We start from the raw sequence: 20529 nt of genomic DNA on the forward strand, positions 1-20529 counted from the left end.
ACTGAGATTTCCATTTGTTCACACATTATTTTCTTGACTTTTCTCATATTCCTTTTATTCTTTGAGCATCTTTAAGACATTTGTCTTAAAGTCTTTGTCTAATATATCTGCCATTACGTCTTTTTTAGGAACAGTTTGTTTATTTTTTTTCTTTGACAGGACAATACCTTCTTGTTTCTTTTTATGCCTTATGATTTTATTGTTGTTGTTGAACACTGGGCATTTGAGTCTAAAATGAAGCAACTCAAAATCAGATTATTGTCCTCCCCCAGGGATTAATTTTTTTGTTTGTTTTAGGCTGTCTCCGTGCCAAGGATCAGCCTTAAGTGTAAATTTAAACTTAATATTTTCTTAGGTCTTTTCTCAGCTTTTCCTTGGGCATGTGTGTTCACTTTCTAATTTTCATGCATAAGTAGCAGGTTTCAAATGTCCTTAATGTCTGACTCCCAAAAGAGGAAAAAGCAAAAATGAAGAGGGGGAAAATGGTCACCGACCCATTAAATTTCCAGAAGTCACTTTAGCCAAAAGGAAAGGACCTGTAACAATGGGGCGGGGGGAGGGGTAGGTGCAATGACAATGACCGCCTACCTCTTTATCTGTACTTCTGTTAACAGAAGCAGCAATCCATGATCAGAGCCCAGTTCTCCAATATTTGGAGGACATAATCCTTTTTCCCCATGCTAGCTCTCATAGTTGTGTAGGCTACTCTAGGAACATGTGCACAGCTGCCTGCCTCATGGCTGGGAATGGAGATGGGTAGCTGCTACTGTAGTAAGAGCTAAGACTTGTCCCAGCCAGCGGGACAAAACAACGCGGGACGAGGAGGAACCTGTGGAGGATGAAGGCGAGACAGGAGACACAAAGGAATGGAGGCAAGACAGTATTCTGATCAAGCCTCAAACTTTATTTTTCAGCAGGGATATTTATACAGGGCTAACAAAGGGAGGCAGGGCTAGCTGGCGGAAGAGTATCTGTTACAAGCGCATTGGTTCTTAGCTGGTGGAGTGCGCGGTGTCACACGCCCATTGGGTCTAAGGGGATGGGGTGAGGGTTATTGACAGCCTAAGGGGTGTGTGCTTAGGGGGAGGATGTGATAAGAGTTAAGAGAAGTAGAATTCCGCAATGTCTGAGGCAGGCCAAACACTCAGTCTTGCAACTAAGCTTCCGAGGCCTGAAGACTTGTGGCTCCCCACAAAGACTGACCAAAATCAGTCACAATTTACCATCCAAGTCTTCTGGAAATTGCAAGCCTTCAATAACCTCCAGAGCTCCAAAGTAGTCACATTAGACAGATTCTGCCAGTATAATTGCTATCTACAGGAAGAGACAGATTCCTGGTGTTTTCTATTCCACCATCTTTCTTGAATCCCCCCTGTTGTTGTTTTTAAAACCATGTTAATCAAACATCTATTCCTGACCAACTAAGCACCTGAAACATTTTGTATCTTACTGACTGCCTCTTGGGGAATCTTTAGATAGGATTATATATAACTTTTCTCCCTTTGCTATAAGAACAGTCCATTTTATTGACAGATTTCCTAACAATAAACCATTCTTACATTCCTGGAATGTATTTACCCTAACCACAACTATTGAAGCAGTTGTAAATAGTAACACTTGATCCAAAAATTGAATGCTACAATAAGATTCTTCTTTAAAAAAGGGGGGGACATTAGTATTTTACAGATGAAAATGAGCCTCAGCCTTGATGTCTTTTGTGTCCTGAGCAAAAATTGCATGAAACCATCATTCTTTCAGTGACTTTTAAAACCATAGGTTTGTTCCTAGCATATAAGAAAAGAAAAATCTCGATAATAATCAAGAATGTAGAACAGAATCATAAAATATGCTTGAACCAAAAGGATACCAGGAAAGCAGAATAGAAACAAAGAATAAATGGGACAAATGGAAAATAAATAGTAATGTGGTAGATTTAACACTAAAACATATCAATAATCACACTGTATGTAAATGGCTTAAACCTTTCAATTAAATAAAATAGAAATAGCACCAGACAGAACAGATATCCCTGAAAATCAGGACCAACTTGAGATAATCACAGTGAATGTAGATGAAAAGGCAAAGAGATTAAAGCAATTAGAAATATGTATAAGATATAGAAGACAGATGATTCGACATTAGGATAACAAGATGTACTCAAATATAGAAAAAAAAAAAAAAAAAAAAAATCCCTGAAGTGGATAAAGAATCTAGCAGTGTAATCTAAGAATATTATACCCACTTGAGATTTCTGTCAAGTTTAGAGACAACAAAGAAATATCCTCAAACATAAAAGTTCTCAGAGAATACAGCATTTGTGAGCTATTTGTGGAAAAAATGCTGAAGAATGAATTTAAATAAAAGGCTTCTCAAAAATGGAGAATATTTTTGAAAAAAAATCATTGTGGTGAGCAATCCATTCATGAGTAACTAATGCCAAACAGCTATAAATAATATTAAAAAAAAGGAAATAAGTATTATTTTGGATAATGTAAAAATAATTATGTAATAAAAATTAGAAGTTGTAGGAAGCAGAGATAGAGAAAACATCAGATTCTTCATCTTTCAAAACAGGTAGCCAGTGAATTCTGTTTAAAAGTAATATAAATTGTTAAAAAAAAAACTGAATATTTTTCATTATCTCTTAACCTTACAGGGATCTTTTAGGAAATAGTGTGTGGTTAAGAAACAAATATTTGAAGGTTAATAATTTCTATAAAGCTTTGATTTTATTTATTTTTTTTCTTTAAATTAAAATGAAGTTTAATGCTTATTTAAAAATTGGATGTATAACATAAGCCTATTTACATAAAAGAATTCCTTGATATTCCTCCGTCTATTTGTTAAATGCCTATACAAAGAGGTCTGGGATAATGTGTGCCTAATGTGAACAATGGCAATGTCTGGGTATTGCAATATGGGAGTGACTTATACTTCCATTTTTGTGCTTTCTGTACTGTTCGAATTCTTTTTTTATAAACACATCAATTTTATAAAAGCAAGAGTAATTATTTTGTCCATATTAAAAAACATCTTAGTGAAAGTGTATCTAGATGTGAATGATGGTAATTATGTTTTTCTTTTACTTTATATATTTTTAAATTTCTAATTTTTAAAGTTTTTGACCATATATGAAAAATAGCATTAAAATTTTACCCCAAATCATAGTTTTATGGACTTTTATATTACCTGAAAACTGAAGCAGGAAGTATGCCATAAGAATAAGCTTAGTTCATAAAGAAAACATGCAATCAAGCACAATTGTTAAGAAAATTGATTTAAGTTGTGGAAGTAAAATATTTGTTAATCTAAAGTAAAAATACAAATAATAATAATAAAAAAACTCATCTCTGAAGGAACCAGATCATTTTTCAAACATTTCAGAGATTTCATATATCCAAGCTCTCTCGTAGACTTAAATGGACAAGCAGATCTAAGTAGACCAGAGTCATTAGCATAATTTATTCCCCTGGCAGTAGTGGGTCCTATTTGGACTATGATATTAACAAAAACATCACTGATTACCCCAGTAAGAATAACACGTTTTCTGGTCACTCTTTGAGTAGAATAGTGTTTTACTTTCTATTTCTAGGCATCCTCTCCTCTCTTTCTCTCCTTTTCCCCCGCTCTTTCGAAACCAACCACCCGCCCCTCCCCGCCACACACACACACAAATGGGATTCCACTGACTTTTCCAGGATATGCATGTGGCAATACCTCAATAAAAGGAAAAATTCTAAACCTTCTTCCTCTTCTCCAAATTTTCAAGTTAAATTGCCATCCCTTGAGATGTCATGAATCTTGGAGCTTTGCTGTCTCATCCCCTCTCACTTTGAGAAGTACAGTCTTGTCCTCACTGCTACTCTCTCTTTTCATTTCCCTCACTTCTGTCTACAGAAGAATGAAAGATTAGACTGGTGCTTGGGCAGGTCATCTACTATCAATATAAAACTGAGCAAGAAGAGTTTTCTACCCTACACATCATGTAGTGTGAACTAGACTCAGGCGGCTTTAGTTTCAAACCACTTCTTTATTTTTGCTCTCTGCAGAATCTGCTCCAATTTTTTATTTAGTTTTTTTTTAAACCATTCACTCAACAAATATTTATTTACTATGTGCCACCCACTATGCCAGGAGTGCAGAATAGAGCTCAAAGCTCTATTCTGTTGTACCTGCTGAGGCTGTAACCACATGCTTAGTATAATTTAGGGTCAATGGTCAGTAATCAGTTTCTGGATATTCCAATTTATACACAGATTACCTCTCTAGCTATTTTGGTCACATTACATTATTTAGTCTTAATTCCTTTATATGATCCACTGTCTAAATCTTTCTGACATATTCTCATCTAGTCTTTCCCCATCTTATCACTTTTATATAGTTGATTTCCTTTACAGTTACTTATCTAGTTTCTCGTCAAGAACCTTAATCTTTTCTGACTACATGTTTAGGTGATTAAAGTCACTATGAATTATGACCTGGTGTTTTTCAGTGCTAGGTACGTTCCCTTCCTTTTCTTCATCTTGTCCTGCCATGAGCACACTCTACTAAGATCTACAGAAGAAATGGTAGAGGGACACACATTTAACTGATTTACTAAGTTCTTGTTCTCATAGTTAAAATTTTCATGATATCACATCCGGACAAATTGACATTTATCATTAGAATATAGTTCATTCTTAATCAGAGTTGTGACACTGGGTTCCTTGAGCTGACTGTGTGTAGTCACCTTGATAGGTCTGCTCAGTAAAACATGGCTTTCCTGTTAAGTTTAAATGATCACTACAGTGAAAGACCTATGGGTGGAATAAAAAAGAGAGGCTTTGGAGAATTATTAAAATAAAGGATGAGATTTGGCAAACTGGGGCTTGAGCAAAAGAAGTGTGAAACAACAGGTGCCTGGGGTGTTATCAACATTTTTAATTAACATTTGTTTTTAGTCTGAAACACTTTGCCAAGAATGCTTTACCATGCCTGCGTTCAGAGATAAACACAAACTTTTGAGAAGCAGCTAAGTAAAGAGGTTAGTAAAACATAAAGGTTTTCCTTGAGAGGAGAGAATAATAGAGGTTACTTACTGGATAAAGACATCTAAGGGAAACCCCTGTTAAAACTGTATGTTTTTAAACCATTTATTTTGATAACATGTAAGTGAAAGGTACGAAAACATACAATCCCTAATAGTAAAAATGTTCATCTCTGCTTATACCTGGGCTGACAATTAGGATTCTAACCATAAGTGCTTAAATTTCTCTGAATAACCAGTTTGTAACCATACAGTTACACCAAGACACAGACTTATTATTTGGCCTTTAGTCTAATGCAAAGCTAATATTTGATTTGTTTTGTATTGTTTGGGGAAAAATAGTTTCTTAGATATGTTTTAATGGATACTACTTTTTTATATAACACTTCCAATCTGACTCTACCAAAAAACGTTATTCTACAAAGTATAATTTTAAAAAATCATGAAATTTACCTATCAAGTGGGATTTTGGTTGTTTCCAGGTTGAAGCTATTACAAATAAAGCTTCTATGAACATTTGTGCACAGATTTTTGTGTAGATATGAGTTTTCACTTCTCTGTGATAAATACCCAAGAGTGTGCTTGCTAAGTCATATGCTAGGTGATGTGAGTTTAGTTCTATAGAAAGCTGTCATACTATTTTTATAGTGGCTGTGTCATTTTGCGTTCCCATCAGCTATGTATGAAAGATCCAGCTTCTCTTCATCCTTGCCAACATTGTCATTATTTTTTTTTATTTTAGCTGTTTTAACAGATGAATAGTGTTATTTCATTGTGGTTTTTATTTGCATTTTCCTGATGGCCAGTGATGTGGGAGAAATGCCTATTCAGATCCTCTCCTCATTTTTTTCTATTAGTTTCAAATATATTACATTAGTTAGACATTCATATAGTTTATGAAATGATCCCCCTGATTGCTCTCTCTCTCCTCTGGCTCTTCACATAGCCATTACATTAATGCTGACTTTATCCCCTATGCAGTGCTCCCCATCCCCATGACCAACTACTAATTTGTACTTCTTTAACCCTTCACTCCTCTCTCCCAGCCCCTCAACCCTCCTCTGCTCTGGCTGTCACCAGACTGTCCTCTACATCTGTGAGTCTGTTTTTGATTAGTTTGTTCTTTTTGTTCCTTAGATTCCGACAATAAGTGAAATCATATGGTATTTATCTTTCTCTGTCTATTTCACTGAGCATAATAACTTCTAGGTCCATCCATGTTTTACAAATGGTAGGATTTCATATTTTTAATGGCTAAGTAATATTCCATTGTATATATGAACTATAACTTCTTTATCCAGTAGTCTGTTGATGGGCATTTAGGTTGCTTCCATATCTTGGCTATTGTAAATTGTGCTGCCATCAACCTAGGGGTGCATAGGTCTTTACGAATCATTGTTTTGATTTTCTTTGGATAAATACCCAGAAGTGCAATTGCTGGGTCAAAAGGTATACTCATTTTTAATTTTTTGAGAAACCTCCAGACTGTTTTCCATAGTGGCTGTGCCAATTTGCAATCCCACCAACAGTGTATGAGGGTTCCCTTTTCTCCACATCCTCCCCAACACTTGCTGTTCTTTGATTTATATTCTGACAGGTGTGAGGTGGTATCTCATTTTCTGATGATTAGTGACCTTGAGCATCTTTTCATAAGACTATTGGCCATCTGTATTTCCTCTTTGGAGAAATATCTATTCATATATTCTGCCTATTTTTTAATTGGATGGGTTTTTTTGTTGTTGAGTTCTATGAATTCTTTTTATATTTTGGATATTAACCTCTATTGGATTGTTTTTGGTTTGTTTGTTTTATTTTGTTTGGTTTGGTATTGAGTTGTATGAGTTTTTTAAATAAATTTTGGATATTAACCCCTTGTCAGATGTATCATAGGCAAATATCTTCTCCCACTATAAGTAGGTTGTCTTTTCATTTTGTTGATGGTTTCTTTTGCTGCGCAAAACCTTATTAGTTTGATGTAGTCCCATTTGTTTATTTTTGCTTTTCCTCTTGCCCAAGAAGGTATATCACAAAAGAAATTACTAGTAGCAGTATCAGAGAGTTTACTGCCTATGTCTTCTTCTAGGAATTTTATGGTTTCAGGTCTTACATTTCAGTCTTTAATCCATTTTGAATTTATTCTTGTATATGGTGTAAGAAGTTGGTCCAGTTTCATTGTTTTTGCATGTACCTTCCAGGTTCCCAACACTTATATATCGAGTAGACTCTCTTTACCTCCATTGTATATTCTTGCTTCCTTTGTCATAGATTAAATGACCAGGCATTGGTTTATGTCTGGGCTCTCTATTCCATTTCATTGATCTATGTGTCTGTTTTTATGCTAGTTGCATGATGTTTTGATTACTATAGCCTTGAAGTATAGGTTTGATATCAGGTGGTGTGACACCTCCTACTTTGTTCTTTTTTCTCAAGATTGCCATGGCTATTTGGGTCTTTTATGGTCCCACATAAATTTTAGGCTTAGTTCTATGAAAAATGCAATTGGTATTTTGATAGGAATTGCATCGAATCTATAGATTGGGGTAATACTGACATTTTAAAAATTTTAATTCTTCGTATACATGAGCACAGTATATGCTTCCATTTCTTCAATGACTTATAATTTTACAAGAACAGGTTTTTTACCTCCTTAGGTAATTTGAGTCGTAGGTATTTTATTGTTTTTGATGCAATTGTAAATGGGATTGTTTTCTTAATTTCTCTTTCAGATAGTTCATTATTGGTATGTAAAAATGCAACCGATTTCTGAATATTAAGTTTGTACCCTGCTACTTTACTCAATTCATCAGTTCTAACAGTTTTATTTTGGTGCACTCGTTAGGGTTCTCTATTTATAGTATCATGTCATCTGCAAATAATGACAGTTTTACTTCTTCCTTTCCAATTTGTATGCCTTTTATTTCTTGTCTGATTTCTGTGGCTAGATCTTCCAAAACTATGTTGAATAAAAGTGGCGGAAGTGGGCATCTTTGTCTTGTTCCTGATCTTTAGGAAAATGCTACTAGCTTTTCCCCAAATGAGTATGATATTAGCTGTGAGTTTGTATATATGGCTTTTATTATGTTGAAGTATATTTCCTCTATTCCCACTTTGCTGAGAGTTTTTATCATAAATGGATGCTGGATTTTTTCCAATACTTTTTCTTCATCTATTGAGATGACTGTATGGTTTTTATCTCTTAATTTGTGAATATGGTGCATCATAGTAATTAATTTGCAAATATTAAACCAACCTTGCATCCCAGGAATAAATCCAACTCGATCATGGTGAATGATCTTAATATCTTGGTGAATTTGGTTTGATAATATTTTGTTGATGATTTTTCTATTTATATTCATCATGGATATTGGCCTATAATTTTCTTTTTTTGTAACATCTTTGGTTTTGGAATCAGGGTAATGGTGGCCTCGTAAAATGAGTGTTGGTGCCTTCTCTCATGAATTTTTTTGGAATAGTTTGAAAAGAACAGGTGTTAATTTTTCTTTGAATGTTTGGTAAAATTCACCTGTGAAGCCATCTGGTCCAGGACTTTTATTTTTTGGATGTTTTTAAATTACTGATTCATTTTCATTAGTAGTAATTGGTCAAATCAGATTTTCTGTTTCTTCTTGACTCAGTCTTGGAAGATTCTATGTTTCTAGGAATGTATCTATTTCTTCCAAATTATCCATTTTATTCACATATAATCATTCATAGTATTTTTTTTTTAAATAATCCTTTGTATTTCTGTGGAGTCTGTTGTCACTTCTCTCCTTTCATTTCTGATTTTTTTTTATGTGGGTCTAGTTAAAGGTTTATCAATTTTATTTACCTGTTCAAAGAAATAGCTCTTGGTTTTATTGATCTTTTGTATTTTTTTAGATTCTATTTCATTTATTTCCATTCGGATGTTTATTATTTCCTCCCTTCTGCTCACTTAGGGCTCTGTTTGCTGTTATTTTTCTAGTTCCTATAGTGTAAAGTTAGATTGTTTGTGATTTTTGTTTCTTGAGGTAGACTTCTGCTGCTATGAATTTCCCTCTTAAGACTGCTTTTACTCTGTCCCATAGATTTTGGGTTATTCTGTTTTCATTTATCTCAAGGTCTGTTGATTTCTTCCTTAATCTCACTGTTAACTCATTTATTGTTCAGTAGTGTGTTTTTAGCCTCCAGGTATATCTGTGTTTTTTACTTTTTTCTAATTGATTTCTAGTTTCTTAGCATTGTAGTGAAAGAAGATACGTGATAATGATTTCAATCTTCTTAAATTTATTGAGACTTGTTCATGGCCTAAAATGTGGTCTTTCTTGAGAAATGTTCCATGTGCACTTAAGAAGAATGTATATTCTGCAGCTTTGGGGTGAAATGCTCTAAAAATATCAGCTAAGTCTATCTGGTCTAATGTGTCATTTAAGGCCACTGTTTCCTTGTTGATTTTCTATCTGGAAGATCTGTCCATTCGTGTCAGTGGGATGTTAAAGTCCCCTACTATGACTGTATTACTTTTGATCTCTCCCTTTATGTCGGTCAATATTTGCTTTATTATTTAGGAGCTCTTACATTGAGTACATAAATATTTACTAGGGTTTTATACTCTCTTCAGACTGATCCCATTATCGTTATGTAATTTTTTTTGGAGGGGGTGTCTTATTATAGCCTTTGTTTTAAAGTCTATTTTGTCTAATATAAGTATTGCTACCACAGCTTTTTTTTTTCATTTCTATTTGCATGAAATATCTTTTTCCATCCCTTTACTTTCAGTCTGTGTGTGTCTTTTGATCTGAAGTGGGTCTCCTGTAGACAGCAAATGTATGGGTCTTATTTTCTTATCCATTCATCTACCCTATGTCTTTTGATTGGAGCATTTAATCCATTTACATTTAAAGTGATTATTGATAGGTACATAGTTATTGCCATTTTATTATTCATACTTATGTTCCCCCCACCCCCGCCGATTCCTTATTCTTCTTAAAGAAGTCCCTTTATTATTTCTTGTAATACTTGCTCAGTGGTGATGAATTGCTTTAACTTTTTGCTCTCAGGGAAGCTCTTTATCTCGCCTTCAATTTTAATTGATAGCCTTGCTAAGTAGAATAGCCTTGGTTGTAGATCTTGCTTTTCATCACTCTGAATATTTCATGGCAATCCTTTCGGGCCTGCAAAGTTCCTGTTGAGAAATCTTCTGACATTCTCATGTGAATTGCCGTGTAGGTAACTGTCTTAAGTTGTTCTCAAGATACTCTGTTTGCCTTTAACCTTTGGCATTTTAATTAAGATTTCTTGGTATGGACCTCTTTGAGTCCCCTTGTTTGGGACTCTCTGTGCTTCCTAGACCTGTATGTCTATTTCTTTCTCCAAGTTAGGGAAATTTTCAGTCATTATTTCTTCAATTAATTTCTCAATCCCTTGTTCTCTCGCTTCTCCTCCTGGTACCCCTATGATGCAAACGTTGTTATGCTCAATGTTTTCCCAGTGGTCTCTTAACTCATTTCCCATTTGCCCTGAGAATACTCGCTGGCGGCACTTGCAGCTACACCGTTTACCCCAAGATAACTCACAGATTACAGTCCTAAGCTTACCCCTAAAGTTTGCCATACATCTCCCATGCTTTTCAGAGTATTATATCAAAACACGAATGATGCAGTTCGGACAGCTCTTCTGAACAGAAAAGAGTTGCCAAAGGATCTGAAAAAAAAAAGGATTGCAACGGGGATGACTGTAGCCAGATAGATTTTGTGATGAAATTATGGCACTGAAATGGTGTGACAAGAAGGAGGTGACAGTGTTCTCAGCATTCCTCGATGATACTGTGATTGACATACACAACAGACATGGAAAGAAAACTAAGAAGCCATGTCATTGTGGATTATATCGAGAATATGAGAGCAATAGACTTGGGTGATAAGATGCTCACTTCTTATCCAACTGAGCACAAAAGGCACAAGTTTTAGAATAAATTCTTTTGCTACCTTCTGAACATTACAGTGCTAAACTTCTAAATCCTATTCAAGATGGACAATCCTGAGCACACGATCAGCCATGTAAACTTCAGACTGACGTTGAATACTGGAAAAGCATCACAAACCAGGGCAACAGTGTCTTCTGGTTTGTCTATGCTCTGATGATGTCACACCTCTTCACCTGTCTGGAAGACACTTCCCCAAGAGCATACCACCAACATCAGCGAAACTGGTTGCTGCAAAGTTTGCTGCTCGCACAACGACAAGGATGGCAAGAAGATAAAGAGAAAAATCCAGTATTTTTGTGCAGAATGTGATGTTCTGCTTTGCGTTGTTCCATACTTTGAAATTTACCACACAAAAATAAATTATTAAATACTGATCATCATATATATTTTTGTTACATTAGGATTAGAGGCAAGTTCTGTTTAGAAAGAACAGTTTTTATTTTTTTAATTTTTTTCTTTTTAAAATTTTAATTAGTTTCAAGTATACAGTACATTGGTTAGACATCTATATAGTTAGTAAAACGATCCCAATTGCTCCCTCCCTCCCCTGACCCTCCACCAGCCAATGTATTAATGCTAATTGCATTCCCTATGCCGTGCTCCTCATCACTGTAACCATCCATCAGCTACTAATTTGTACTTCTTTAACCCTTCACCCCATTCTCCCAGCTCCCCAAACCTCTCACCCTCTGTCCGTCACCAAATTGTCTACTATATTTGTGAGTCTATTTTTGATTAGTTTGTTCTTTTTATTCCTCAGATTCCGCATATAAGTGAAATCATATAGTGTTTATCTTTGTCTGTCTGACTTAAATACCTTCTATGTTCATCAAAGCATTATCTTTTTCCATCCCCTTCCTTTTCATATGTAGGGGTCTTATTTTCTTATCCTTCCAGCCATTCTATCTTTTGGTTGGAGCACTTAATTCTTTTCCATTTAAGGTACTTATTGATAGGAATGTAGTTGTTAACATTCTTTATTCCTGTTTTTGATACGTGTTTTTTCTTCCTAAAGAAGTCCTTCCAACATTTCCTGTAATTCTAGCTTGGCGGTGATAAATTCCTTTAGTTGATTTTTGTCTGGGAAGCTCTTTATCTGTCCTTCAACTCTAAATGATAGCTTTGCTGGATAAAATATTTTGGTTGTATATCCTGGGTCTTCATCCTGTCGAATATTCTTGATAAAATCCACAATGACATGGCTTCTTAATTTTCTTTTCATTTCTGTTGTGTACTTCAATCACAGTATCATTTGTGCCAAGCCCTTCTGCATAGTTTCTTTTGAGAAACTATGGGCGTTCCCTTATATGTAATTATTTGTTTTTCTCTTGCTTTTAATATTCTTTCTTTGTATTTAACCTTTGGCATTTTAATTATGACGTGTCTTGGTGTGGGGCCTCTTTGGATCCCTGATTTTTGGAATTCTCTGAGCTTCCTGGGATTTTATGTCCATTTCCTTCACCAGATTAGGGAAGTTTTCCATCATTATTTCTTCAAACAGCTGTTCAACATCTTGATTTTCTTCAGTTATGCCAATCAGATGGATATTTGGACCCTTAACAGTGTCCCATATTCTCCTTAAATTATTTTTATGGTCTTGGCATCTTATCTCTTGCTGTTCTAATTGAGTGTTCTTGGCTTTCCTGTCCTTTAGATAAGTCATTTGATCCTTTTCTTTATTCACTTTGTTTATGCCTTTGTTTATTCCATTTAATATACTTCTCATCTCAGATCATGTATTCTCCTTTTATAATTTCCATTTCTATGTTTTTTATCTCTTTGTTGGAGTTCTCTATATTTCCTAAAAGTTCATTGAGCATCTTTATAACCAGTGTGTTGAACTCTGCATCTGTTAGATTACTTGACTGCATTATTTCTGGATCTCTGTTCTGTTCTCTCATATGGTTTCTGCTTCTTTGTCTTCCCATTTTGGCTGCCTTTCCTTGTCTGTTTCTATGTACGAAGCAAAGCTCCTGAGTCTCCCGGTCTTATTAGTGTGGATTTGTAAAGTAGGTGTCCAGTGGCACAGTCCTGAGAGGGGTTCAGCTGCAGGCCAAATTTAGCCCAAGCCTCAGCCCCTCTGGGGCCACCTATTAAGATTCAGCAGGCAATCCACAGATACTGTGCTTATGGTTGCCTCAAAAGGCCACACTAGAAACCAAGGTCAGTTGCCTCCACCAGTGTGAGTCTCAGCAAGGAGCTCCTGACTCACGAAGGATACGCCTGGATGTGGTTTGCGTGGGGCCCGAGTTGGGGTAGGCAGGGTTTCAGGGAATCCTCTGGGCAGAGTGGCCTCTGTTATGCAGTCTGATAACCTCATGGCAATGACGGTGCTATGTCCACACACTGGGATGGGGGAGGGCTCAACAAAGAACAATGGACACCACCAGCACTTCCATACCTAGCAAGTCTCGCCTAAGCCCTCACTCTGACAGTGTCTTCCTTTAAGTCCCTGGTGCCTCCTGTGTGCAGCCGAATTGGCACTGGTGCTCACAGCGAGCAGTCATTGAGAAAATCTGCACGTGGCAGTGGCCCCTTTAAGAGGCGTCTGCCGCTGCCACAGCCTCCATCTCACTCAGCTGCTCAGGACCAGGCAGCCCCGCATCCTCGCCCCGTCCTACCTTCTGTTGTTGCAGGGTGTATTTTTGGATTTCTCTGTAGCTGTATGGCTTGTTCATCTAGATCCCAGGCGATTTTTCCTTGCTGCTGCTCCTTATTTCCAGCACAACTTTGATTTGGTCGCCAGAGGGATGAACAGAGCCTCTATCATCTACGCCATTTTTTACTCTTCCTCCAGTTTTTATATTTTATTTTCACATTGAAACCAATCAGATTTGCTTCAGCCTCAAAGAGCATGTTTATGTAAAATTAAATCAATGCTAGAAGCAAGCTGCACTTTTTTTTTCCTAAATGGGACATGGGTTAAACTATCCTCATTTTTTTAATTCTTTTTTTTATTTTTTGTTGTTCTGATTGTGTTTTCTGCTACCTTTTCTTCCAAATCGCTGATTCACTTCTCTACTTCATCTAATCCGATGTTTTTTCCTTCTAGCATATTTTTCATTTGTTATTTATTCTTTATTTGATTTTTTAAATAGTTTCTACATCTTTTTTAATGCTTACTGTCTCTTTGTTGAAGTTTTCACTAAGTTCCTTGAGCATCCTTATAACTAGTGTTTTGAAAGCTGTATCTTATAGATTGATTGCCTCCATTTTGTTTAGTTCTTTTTCTGGAGTTTTCTCCTGTTCTCTCATTTGGGACGTTTCTTTTTTTTCTCAGTTTGGTGCCTCTCTGTTTGTTTCTATGTATTAAGTCGATCCTCTACGTCTCTCAGTCTTGGCCAGGTGGACTTATGTAATAAGTATCCTGTATGGCCTAGCATCGCAGTCTCCCTGGTCACCTGTGCCAGGTGCTCCAGGAGTGTGTCCCTTATGTGGGTTGTGTTTGCCCTCCTGTTGTAGTTGAGCCTGGATTGCTACTGGCATGTCAGTAGGTGGAACTGACTCTCAGGCTGACTGGCTGAGAGGATTGGCCAGGACCACAACATAGTATCTGCTGTGTGGGGTTGACCCTACAGAGTGGGTTTCACCCAAGTAGGCTTATGTGCTTATTGAATCCACTCTTTGGGTGTGCCACTTGTTGAGTTCATCAGGTTGTGCTCTGCCATAGTCTCACACCAGCCTCCAGGTGTGTTGGTTCTGGGGCCTCTTCAGAGGGACTCCCATGCAGGCCAAGGTCAGCTGCTGCCTGTGACCACATGGGGCTACCTGGTAGGAGTTACAAAGCTATCTGCTATTGCTTACAGCCTGTGCTGGACCTGGAGGCATGCTGGAGAGGCCATGCTTCAAACCAAGGCCAGCTACCACCAGTACTGAGGCTTCCTGCTGGCTTCCTATAAGGCTGAGAATAGTCTGTGGGGAATGTAGCCTTAGTGTAGATGCACTGACAAATTTCAGATCAGAGCAGCTGGGGCTGTTGGTCTGTTTTGTTCCCTGAAGTCAGAGATCTGAGAGGTGCATTCTCATGGTTACCACCATTCATTCCTTGACTGTATAAATGTATTTTTCCACACAGATTGATAGAGCAGCTACTCCACTGAAACCGATTAGAGACAAAAAGGGAGGTTAATGAGATAAACTGCATCCACTGTCATTGCAGTACTCATTGTCTTCTTCATTCACTATCTACTCATTCACTGTCTATTTCTTCCTGCACTATTTGCCATGGCACTCAGACATTTCCACTTCTTTAATATTAGCCATTTTCCAGGCTTCTAAGAGCCATTCTAACAGCATTTTATCCCATCCCTTGGGATAAATTCTGAAAAGGTTCCCTTCACAATAATAAATTCTTGGTTATCCTGTCTTATGAACCAAATACTCTGTTCCTGATGGCACATGTTGGCTAATTCTTGCTACTCTGTAAGTGTATGGCCTCCTACCTTATCAGGTCCAGCATGTTTTCAGCTGAGTTGTGCTGAGATTTAACCCTAGTTATCAGACTGGCAGCCAGGAGGATAGAGGCATCTCTTGAGGAGGAAGGAGTATCTGTTGTATTGTGGGGAGAAGTCTCTACAGAATCCTCTAGCACAGTGGAGTAGATCTAGCATGGTGGCTAGCTCAGATTCAGGGGGTCTGCACTGTCAGCATCCTCAATCACATCCATCTAGATGTAGCCATCCTAGGTATCAGGATCCCAGATATCCTTAAGCAGGGTCTTGACTTTAGCAAAGAAGACCTGCCTTGGTGGTTGCATCTGAACATCTAAGAATTACATCTCCCACTGTCAGTTGTGTTTGCCCTTCAAATGCAGAAGATATGAACCTCTTTAAGCTACCAGAACAGCTCTTGGCCTGTCATACTTAGCCATTAACTGTTTGGAAGGAACACACAGTCTCTCATTACTTTCTCAGGGCATAAATACAACTTAGTAGTAATCAGCCTATTCCACTGTCTACTTAGTTAAGTATTGCTCATCCATAGCCACCCTCACCCCTCAACTCCTGGCATATGACAGAGCGGTCCTAAGGAAAGTTTGGTAAGGCTATCAGGAGTCATCATACTGATGTTGCCCATCTGAAGAAAACCATATAACTCTGGAAGAAGACTGCCTTGGTAGCTCTACTACCCTCAGTCATTTCTCAGGAGCAGCTTGTGAAAGGTATAGCCTTAAAATGAAAATACAATGATACATTTCAAAATGCATAATCTGGGGCTGTCAGTCAGTTACACTACCTGCAGTAGGAAATCTGAGAGATATATTCTCATGAATGCCATATTAGGGTCTATAAATAGAAGTGGGAAAGACATCACAAAAACAGCAGAGTATGGAGCTCCAAGAATCAATACTTCCACTGAAGCAATCATTAAGCAAACAAAACCGACAGAATTAACTTTTTAAAAACTGTGCAATATAACTTTTAAAACAATCAGGGGAGTTTTTAATGTAGATAGAGACTGCTAAATTTTGGTAAGAGAGCATTGCTGCATTTTTGTTTACCTTTTTACCATCCCGCATTCCCCAGTATGACAGTGTCCATGGGGACAGTGTTCACCATTTCTGATTTAGCTAACTGATGACAGAGAACTATGACAAGCCTTGTTTTCAAAACTGTAGTTTTGCATTTTGTGGTCTTATGGTTTCCAGAGGGACCAGTACAGAGGCTTGGCTTTGTTTTGTGTCCCTTAGATTGGAACAGCATTTCTGGCAAAAGCATTTGTAGATGTCAAAAGCATTTAAAAACATATAATATGCATACCTGTCTCAAGCAAGGGGTGGAGAATGGAAGAAGCAGAAAATAGACCGAAAACCTAGTAAAAAGAAGGCTGAGAAGATATTTGGGGAAATAAGGTCCTTTAAGGTCTACCTCATATACCAGGGAATCGGGTGCAACATATATGCCTGGAGTTGGGTGCATGCTCAAAAAAAATCTGAGAGAACCCCAGGCTTAAACCTCTAGAGAAGAGGTCCTCAGCCCCTGGGCCACAGACCAGTACACCATAGCCTGTTAGGAACTGGGCCCACAGCAGGAGGTAAGCAGCAGTTGAGCAAGTAAAGCTTCATCTGTATTTGCAGACACTCCACCTCAGCTCTACCTCAGATGATCAGGCATTATATTCTCATAGGAGCACTGGTGCCAAAAAGGTTGGGGAACCACTGCTCTAGAGGATCTTTGGGGTCTGCACATGCAAGAAGGAAGGCTAAGACAGACTTGTATTTAGGTAACCTGGCTAAGCAGTGAATAGTGCCTTAGCTCTGAACCAAATCAAAAAGACTGGGAGAATTGTTTGTTGCTTTAGGATTTTTTAAAAAATCTGTCAGGATTTTTAAAAAAATATCTGCCTAACAAGATAATTGCACATGAGAGGGAATGTAGGGTATGTGACTAAACAAATGCATGACTGCCCTTAACAGCAAAACCTTACAGGGTATTTTTATGTGGGGGGATCTGGTTTCCATAATTATCACATGATATTCAAAATGTCTAGTTTCCAACAAAAATCTAAAAGGTAAATTTGATAACATTTATCTGTAAAGATGTATGTACCCCGATGTTCACTGCAGCATTATCCATGGTAGCCAAGACATGGAAACAACCAAAGTGTCCTTCGATAGATGATTAGATAAAGAAGAGATGCTATATATATGCAGTGGAATATTACTCAGCCATAAGAAGAGACGAAATACTGCCATTTACGACAATGTGGATGGATCTTGAGATTATCATGGAAAGTGAAATAAGTCAGAAAAAGTTGAGAACTATATGATTTCATTCATGCATAGAATATGAAACTAAAAGCAACAAATGAACAAGATAAACAAATAAAAACTCAATAGACAGAGACAACAGTTTAGTGGTTACCAGAGGGAAAAGGGGGTGGAGGGGGTGGTAGATAATGGTAAAGGGGATCAAATATATGGTGATGGAAGGAAATTTGACTCTGGGTGGTGAACACACAATGCAATATACAGATAATGTATTATTGAATTGTACACTTGAAACCGATATAATTTTATCAACCAATGTCACCTCACCAAATTTAGTAAAAAACTAAAAAGGCACACAAAGAAGTGAGAAGTATGGCCCATTTAAAGGGCAAAAAAATAAACCGACAGCATCCCTGGGGAAGCCCGGACATTGCGCTTCCTAGACAAAGATTTTAAATCAACTGTCTTAAATAAGCACAAAAAGCTAAAAGAAACCACAGATGATGAACTAGGAAACCAGAAGAATGATGTCTTATTAAATAGAAAATATTAATAGATAGAAATAAAAAAAGATACCAAATAGAAAATTTAGAACTGGAAAGTATAATAGCGGAAATGAAAAATACACTAGATAGGTTCAATAGCAGATATGAGCAGGCAGAAGAAAGAATGAATGCTAAAACAGGACAATTTAAATTATCAAGTTGGAGGAGCAGAAAGAAAAAATAAAAACAACCCGAGAGACCTCTGAGATGCCATTAAGCTATATGCATTATGTGAATCTTAGAGAAGAAAATGTTGACTAAAAGCATGGATCTACACATCCAAGAAACACTATGAAATTCAATTAGACTCAACTCAAAGAGATCACATCAAAACACATTATAATTAAAATGCCTAAAACTAAAGACAGAATCTTGAAAGCAGCAAGCAAAAAGCAACTTGTCTTATAGAAGGGAGCCTTAATAAGATTAACAACTGATTTCTCACTGATTTCTCATTAGAAACCATGGAAGTCACCAGGTGTTGGAATGACATTTAAAGTGTAGAAGGAAAAACAAAAAACAGCAACCAAGAATTCTACACCTGACAAAACTATCCTTTATAAATGATGGAGAATTAAGATATTTTCCGATAAAAGCTGAGGAAGTTCACTGCTAGTCAACTTGCCTTAAAAGAAATGCTAAAAGGAGTCCTTCAGGCTGAAATGAAAGGACACTAGACAGTAACTCAAAGCCATACAAAGAAATAAAGAATACAAGTAAAGACAAGTATGTAGGTAAATATAAAAGCCAGTATTATTGTATTTCTGGTTTATAACTTGTTTTCCTTTATATGACTTAAAAAACAAATAAAACTATAATTATAAAATTCTGTTAATGGGCACACAATATATAAAGATATACTTTGTGACAATCATAACATAAAAGGAGAGATTGGAACTGTATAGAAGCAAAGTTTTTGTATGCTGATTAAACTAAATTGATATAATTCAAACCAGATTGTTATAAATTTAACAGAGTAGTCCTCAAGGTAATCATTAAAGTAATCACTAAGGAAGTAACTAAAAAATACAAAAAAAGAGAAGAGGATTAAAATGTTACACTAGGAAAAGTCAATCATGCAGAAAAGAAGGCAGTATTGTGGGAGTTGTGGAACAAAAAAGATATGGGTTATAGAAAAAAACTTCAAAATGGCAGAAGAGCTTCCTTATCCATATTCACTTTAAATGAAATGGATTAAACCTAGCAATTAAAAGAAAGAGATTAAAACAATGGGAAAAATGTGATCCAACTATGTGCTGTCCAGAAGAGGCTTATTTTAGATTCAAAGACACAGACAGGTTGAAAATGAAAGGATAGAAAAATAAACTCCATGCAAATAATAACCAAGAGAGATGAGGCAGCTATACTAATAGGCAAAATAGACATTAAGTAAAAAATTGTTACAAGAGGTAAAGAAGAACATTCCTGATAAAAGGGACAATGCATCAAGAAGATATAATAAATTTAAATGTATATGCACCAACCAGATCTCCAAAACATGATGCAAAGAGTGACAGAACTGCAAGGAATAGAAATGTGTGTAATTATAGTGGAGACTTCACTACCCCCACTTTCTATGCGGTATAGCACTCCCACACAGAAGATCAATAGAGAGAGCTTGAACAAATTATATCTAACAGATGTATATACATCACTACTTAGAAGAATACACATTTTTCTAAAGTGGACATGGAAATGTCACCACAACAGACCACTGATAGGATATAAAACAAGTTTTAATAAATTTAAAAAGATGGAAATTATACAAAGTATATGCTATCACAATAAAACTGGAAATCAATAATTGAAGGAAAACTGGAAAATACACATCTATATGGAAATTAAACAACACAGTCCTAAATAACCAATGGATCAAAGAAGAAATCACATTGTCACATTTGAGGTAAATGAAAACAAAAACACAACATCTTATGAGATGCAGCAAAAGTAGAATTGAGAGATAAATTTATATCTGTAAATATCTGTTAAATAATAAGAAAATTATCAAATCAGTAACCTAACTTTACAACTTGAGGAACTAGTAAAAGAGGCAAACTAAAACCCAAAGCTATAGAAAGGAAATAAAGATTAAAGCAAAGATAAACCCGAGAATAGAAACTAAAAGTAGATTCTTTGAAAAACATCACCAAAATTGACAAACCTTAAGATAGCCTAAAAAAGAGAGAAAAGACACAACTAAAATCAAAAGTGAAAATCAGCACATTACACCAACCTTAAAGAAATAAAAAAAAAGATTATAAGTCTAAGAACAGTCGTTGCCAGG

The 20529-nt window shown here is 36.5% G+C and overlaps 1 protein-coding gene across 10 annotated transcripts in view; it reads left to right on the forward strand.

Annotated features, from left to right (window-relative positions):
• WDPCP (WD repeat containing planar cell polarity effector) overlaps positions 1-20529 on the forward strand; it is a 291597-nt gene that overhangs the window by 175948 nt on the left and 95120 nt on the right. The window contains exon 13 of one of the 10 annotated variants that reach the window (XM_023524244.1): positions 11009-11366. The exons of the other annotated variants lie outside the window; for them this stretch is intronic. Within the exon in view, the coding sequence (XP_023380012.1) occupies positions 11009-11048 (40 nt within the window). The 3' untranslated portion in view covers positions 11049-11366. Of the gene's footprint in view, positions 1-11008; positions 11367-20529 lie in introns of those variants that run through there. 10 annotated transcript variants of the gene reach the window in all.

The sequence above is a fragment of the Pteropus vampyrus genome, unplaced genomic scaffold (assembly GCF_000151845.1).
Source record: "Pteropus vampyrus isolate Shadow unplaced genomic scaffold, Pvam_2.0 Scaffold453, whole genome shotgun sequence".
NCBI lineage: Eukaryota > Metazoa > Chordata > Mammalia > Chiroptera > Pteropodidae > Pteropus > Pteropus vampyrus.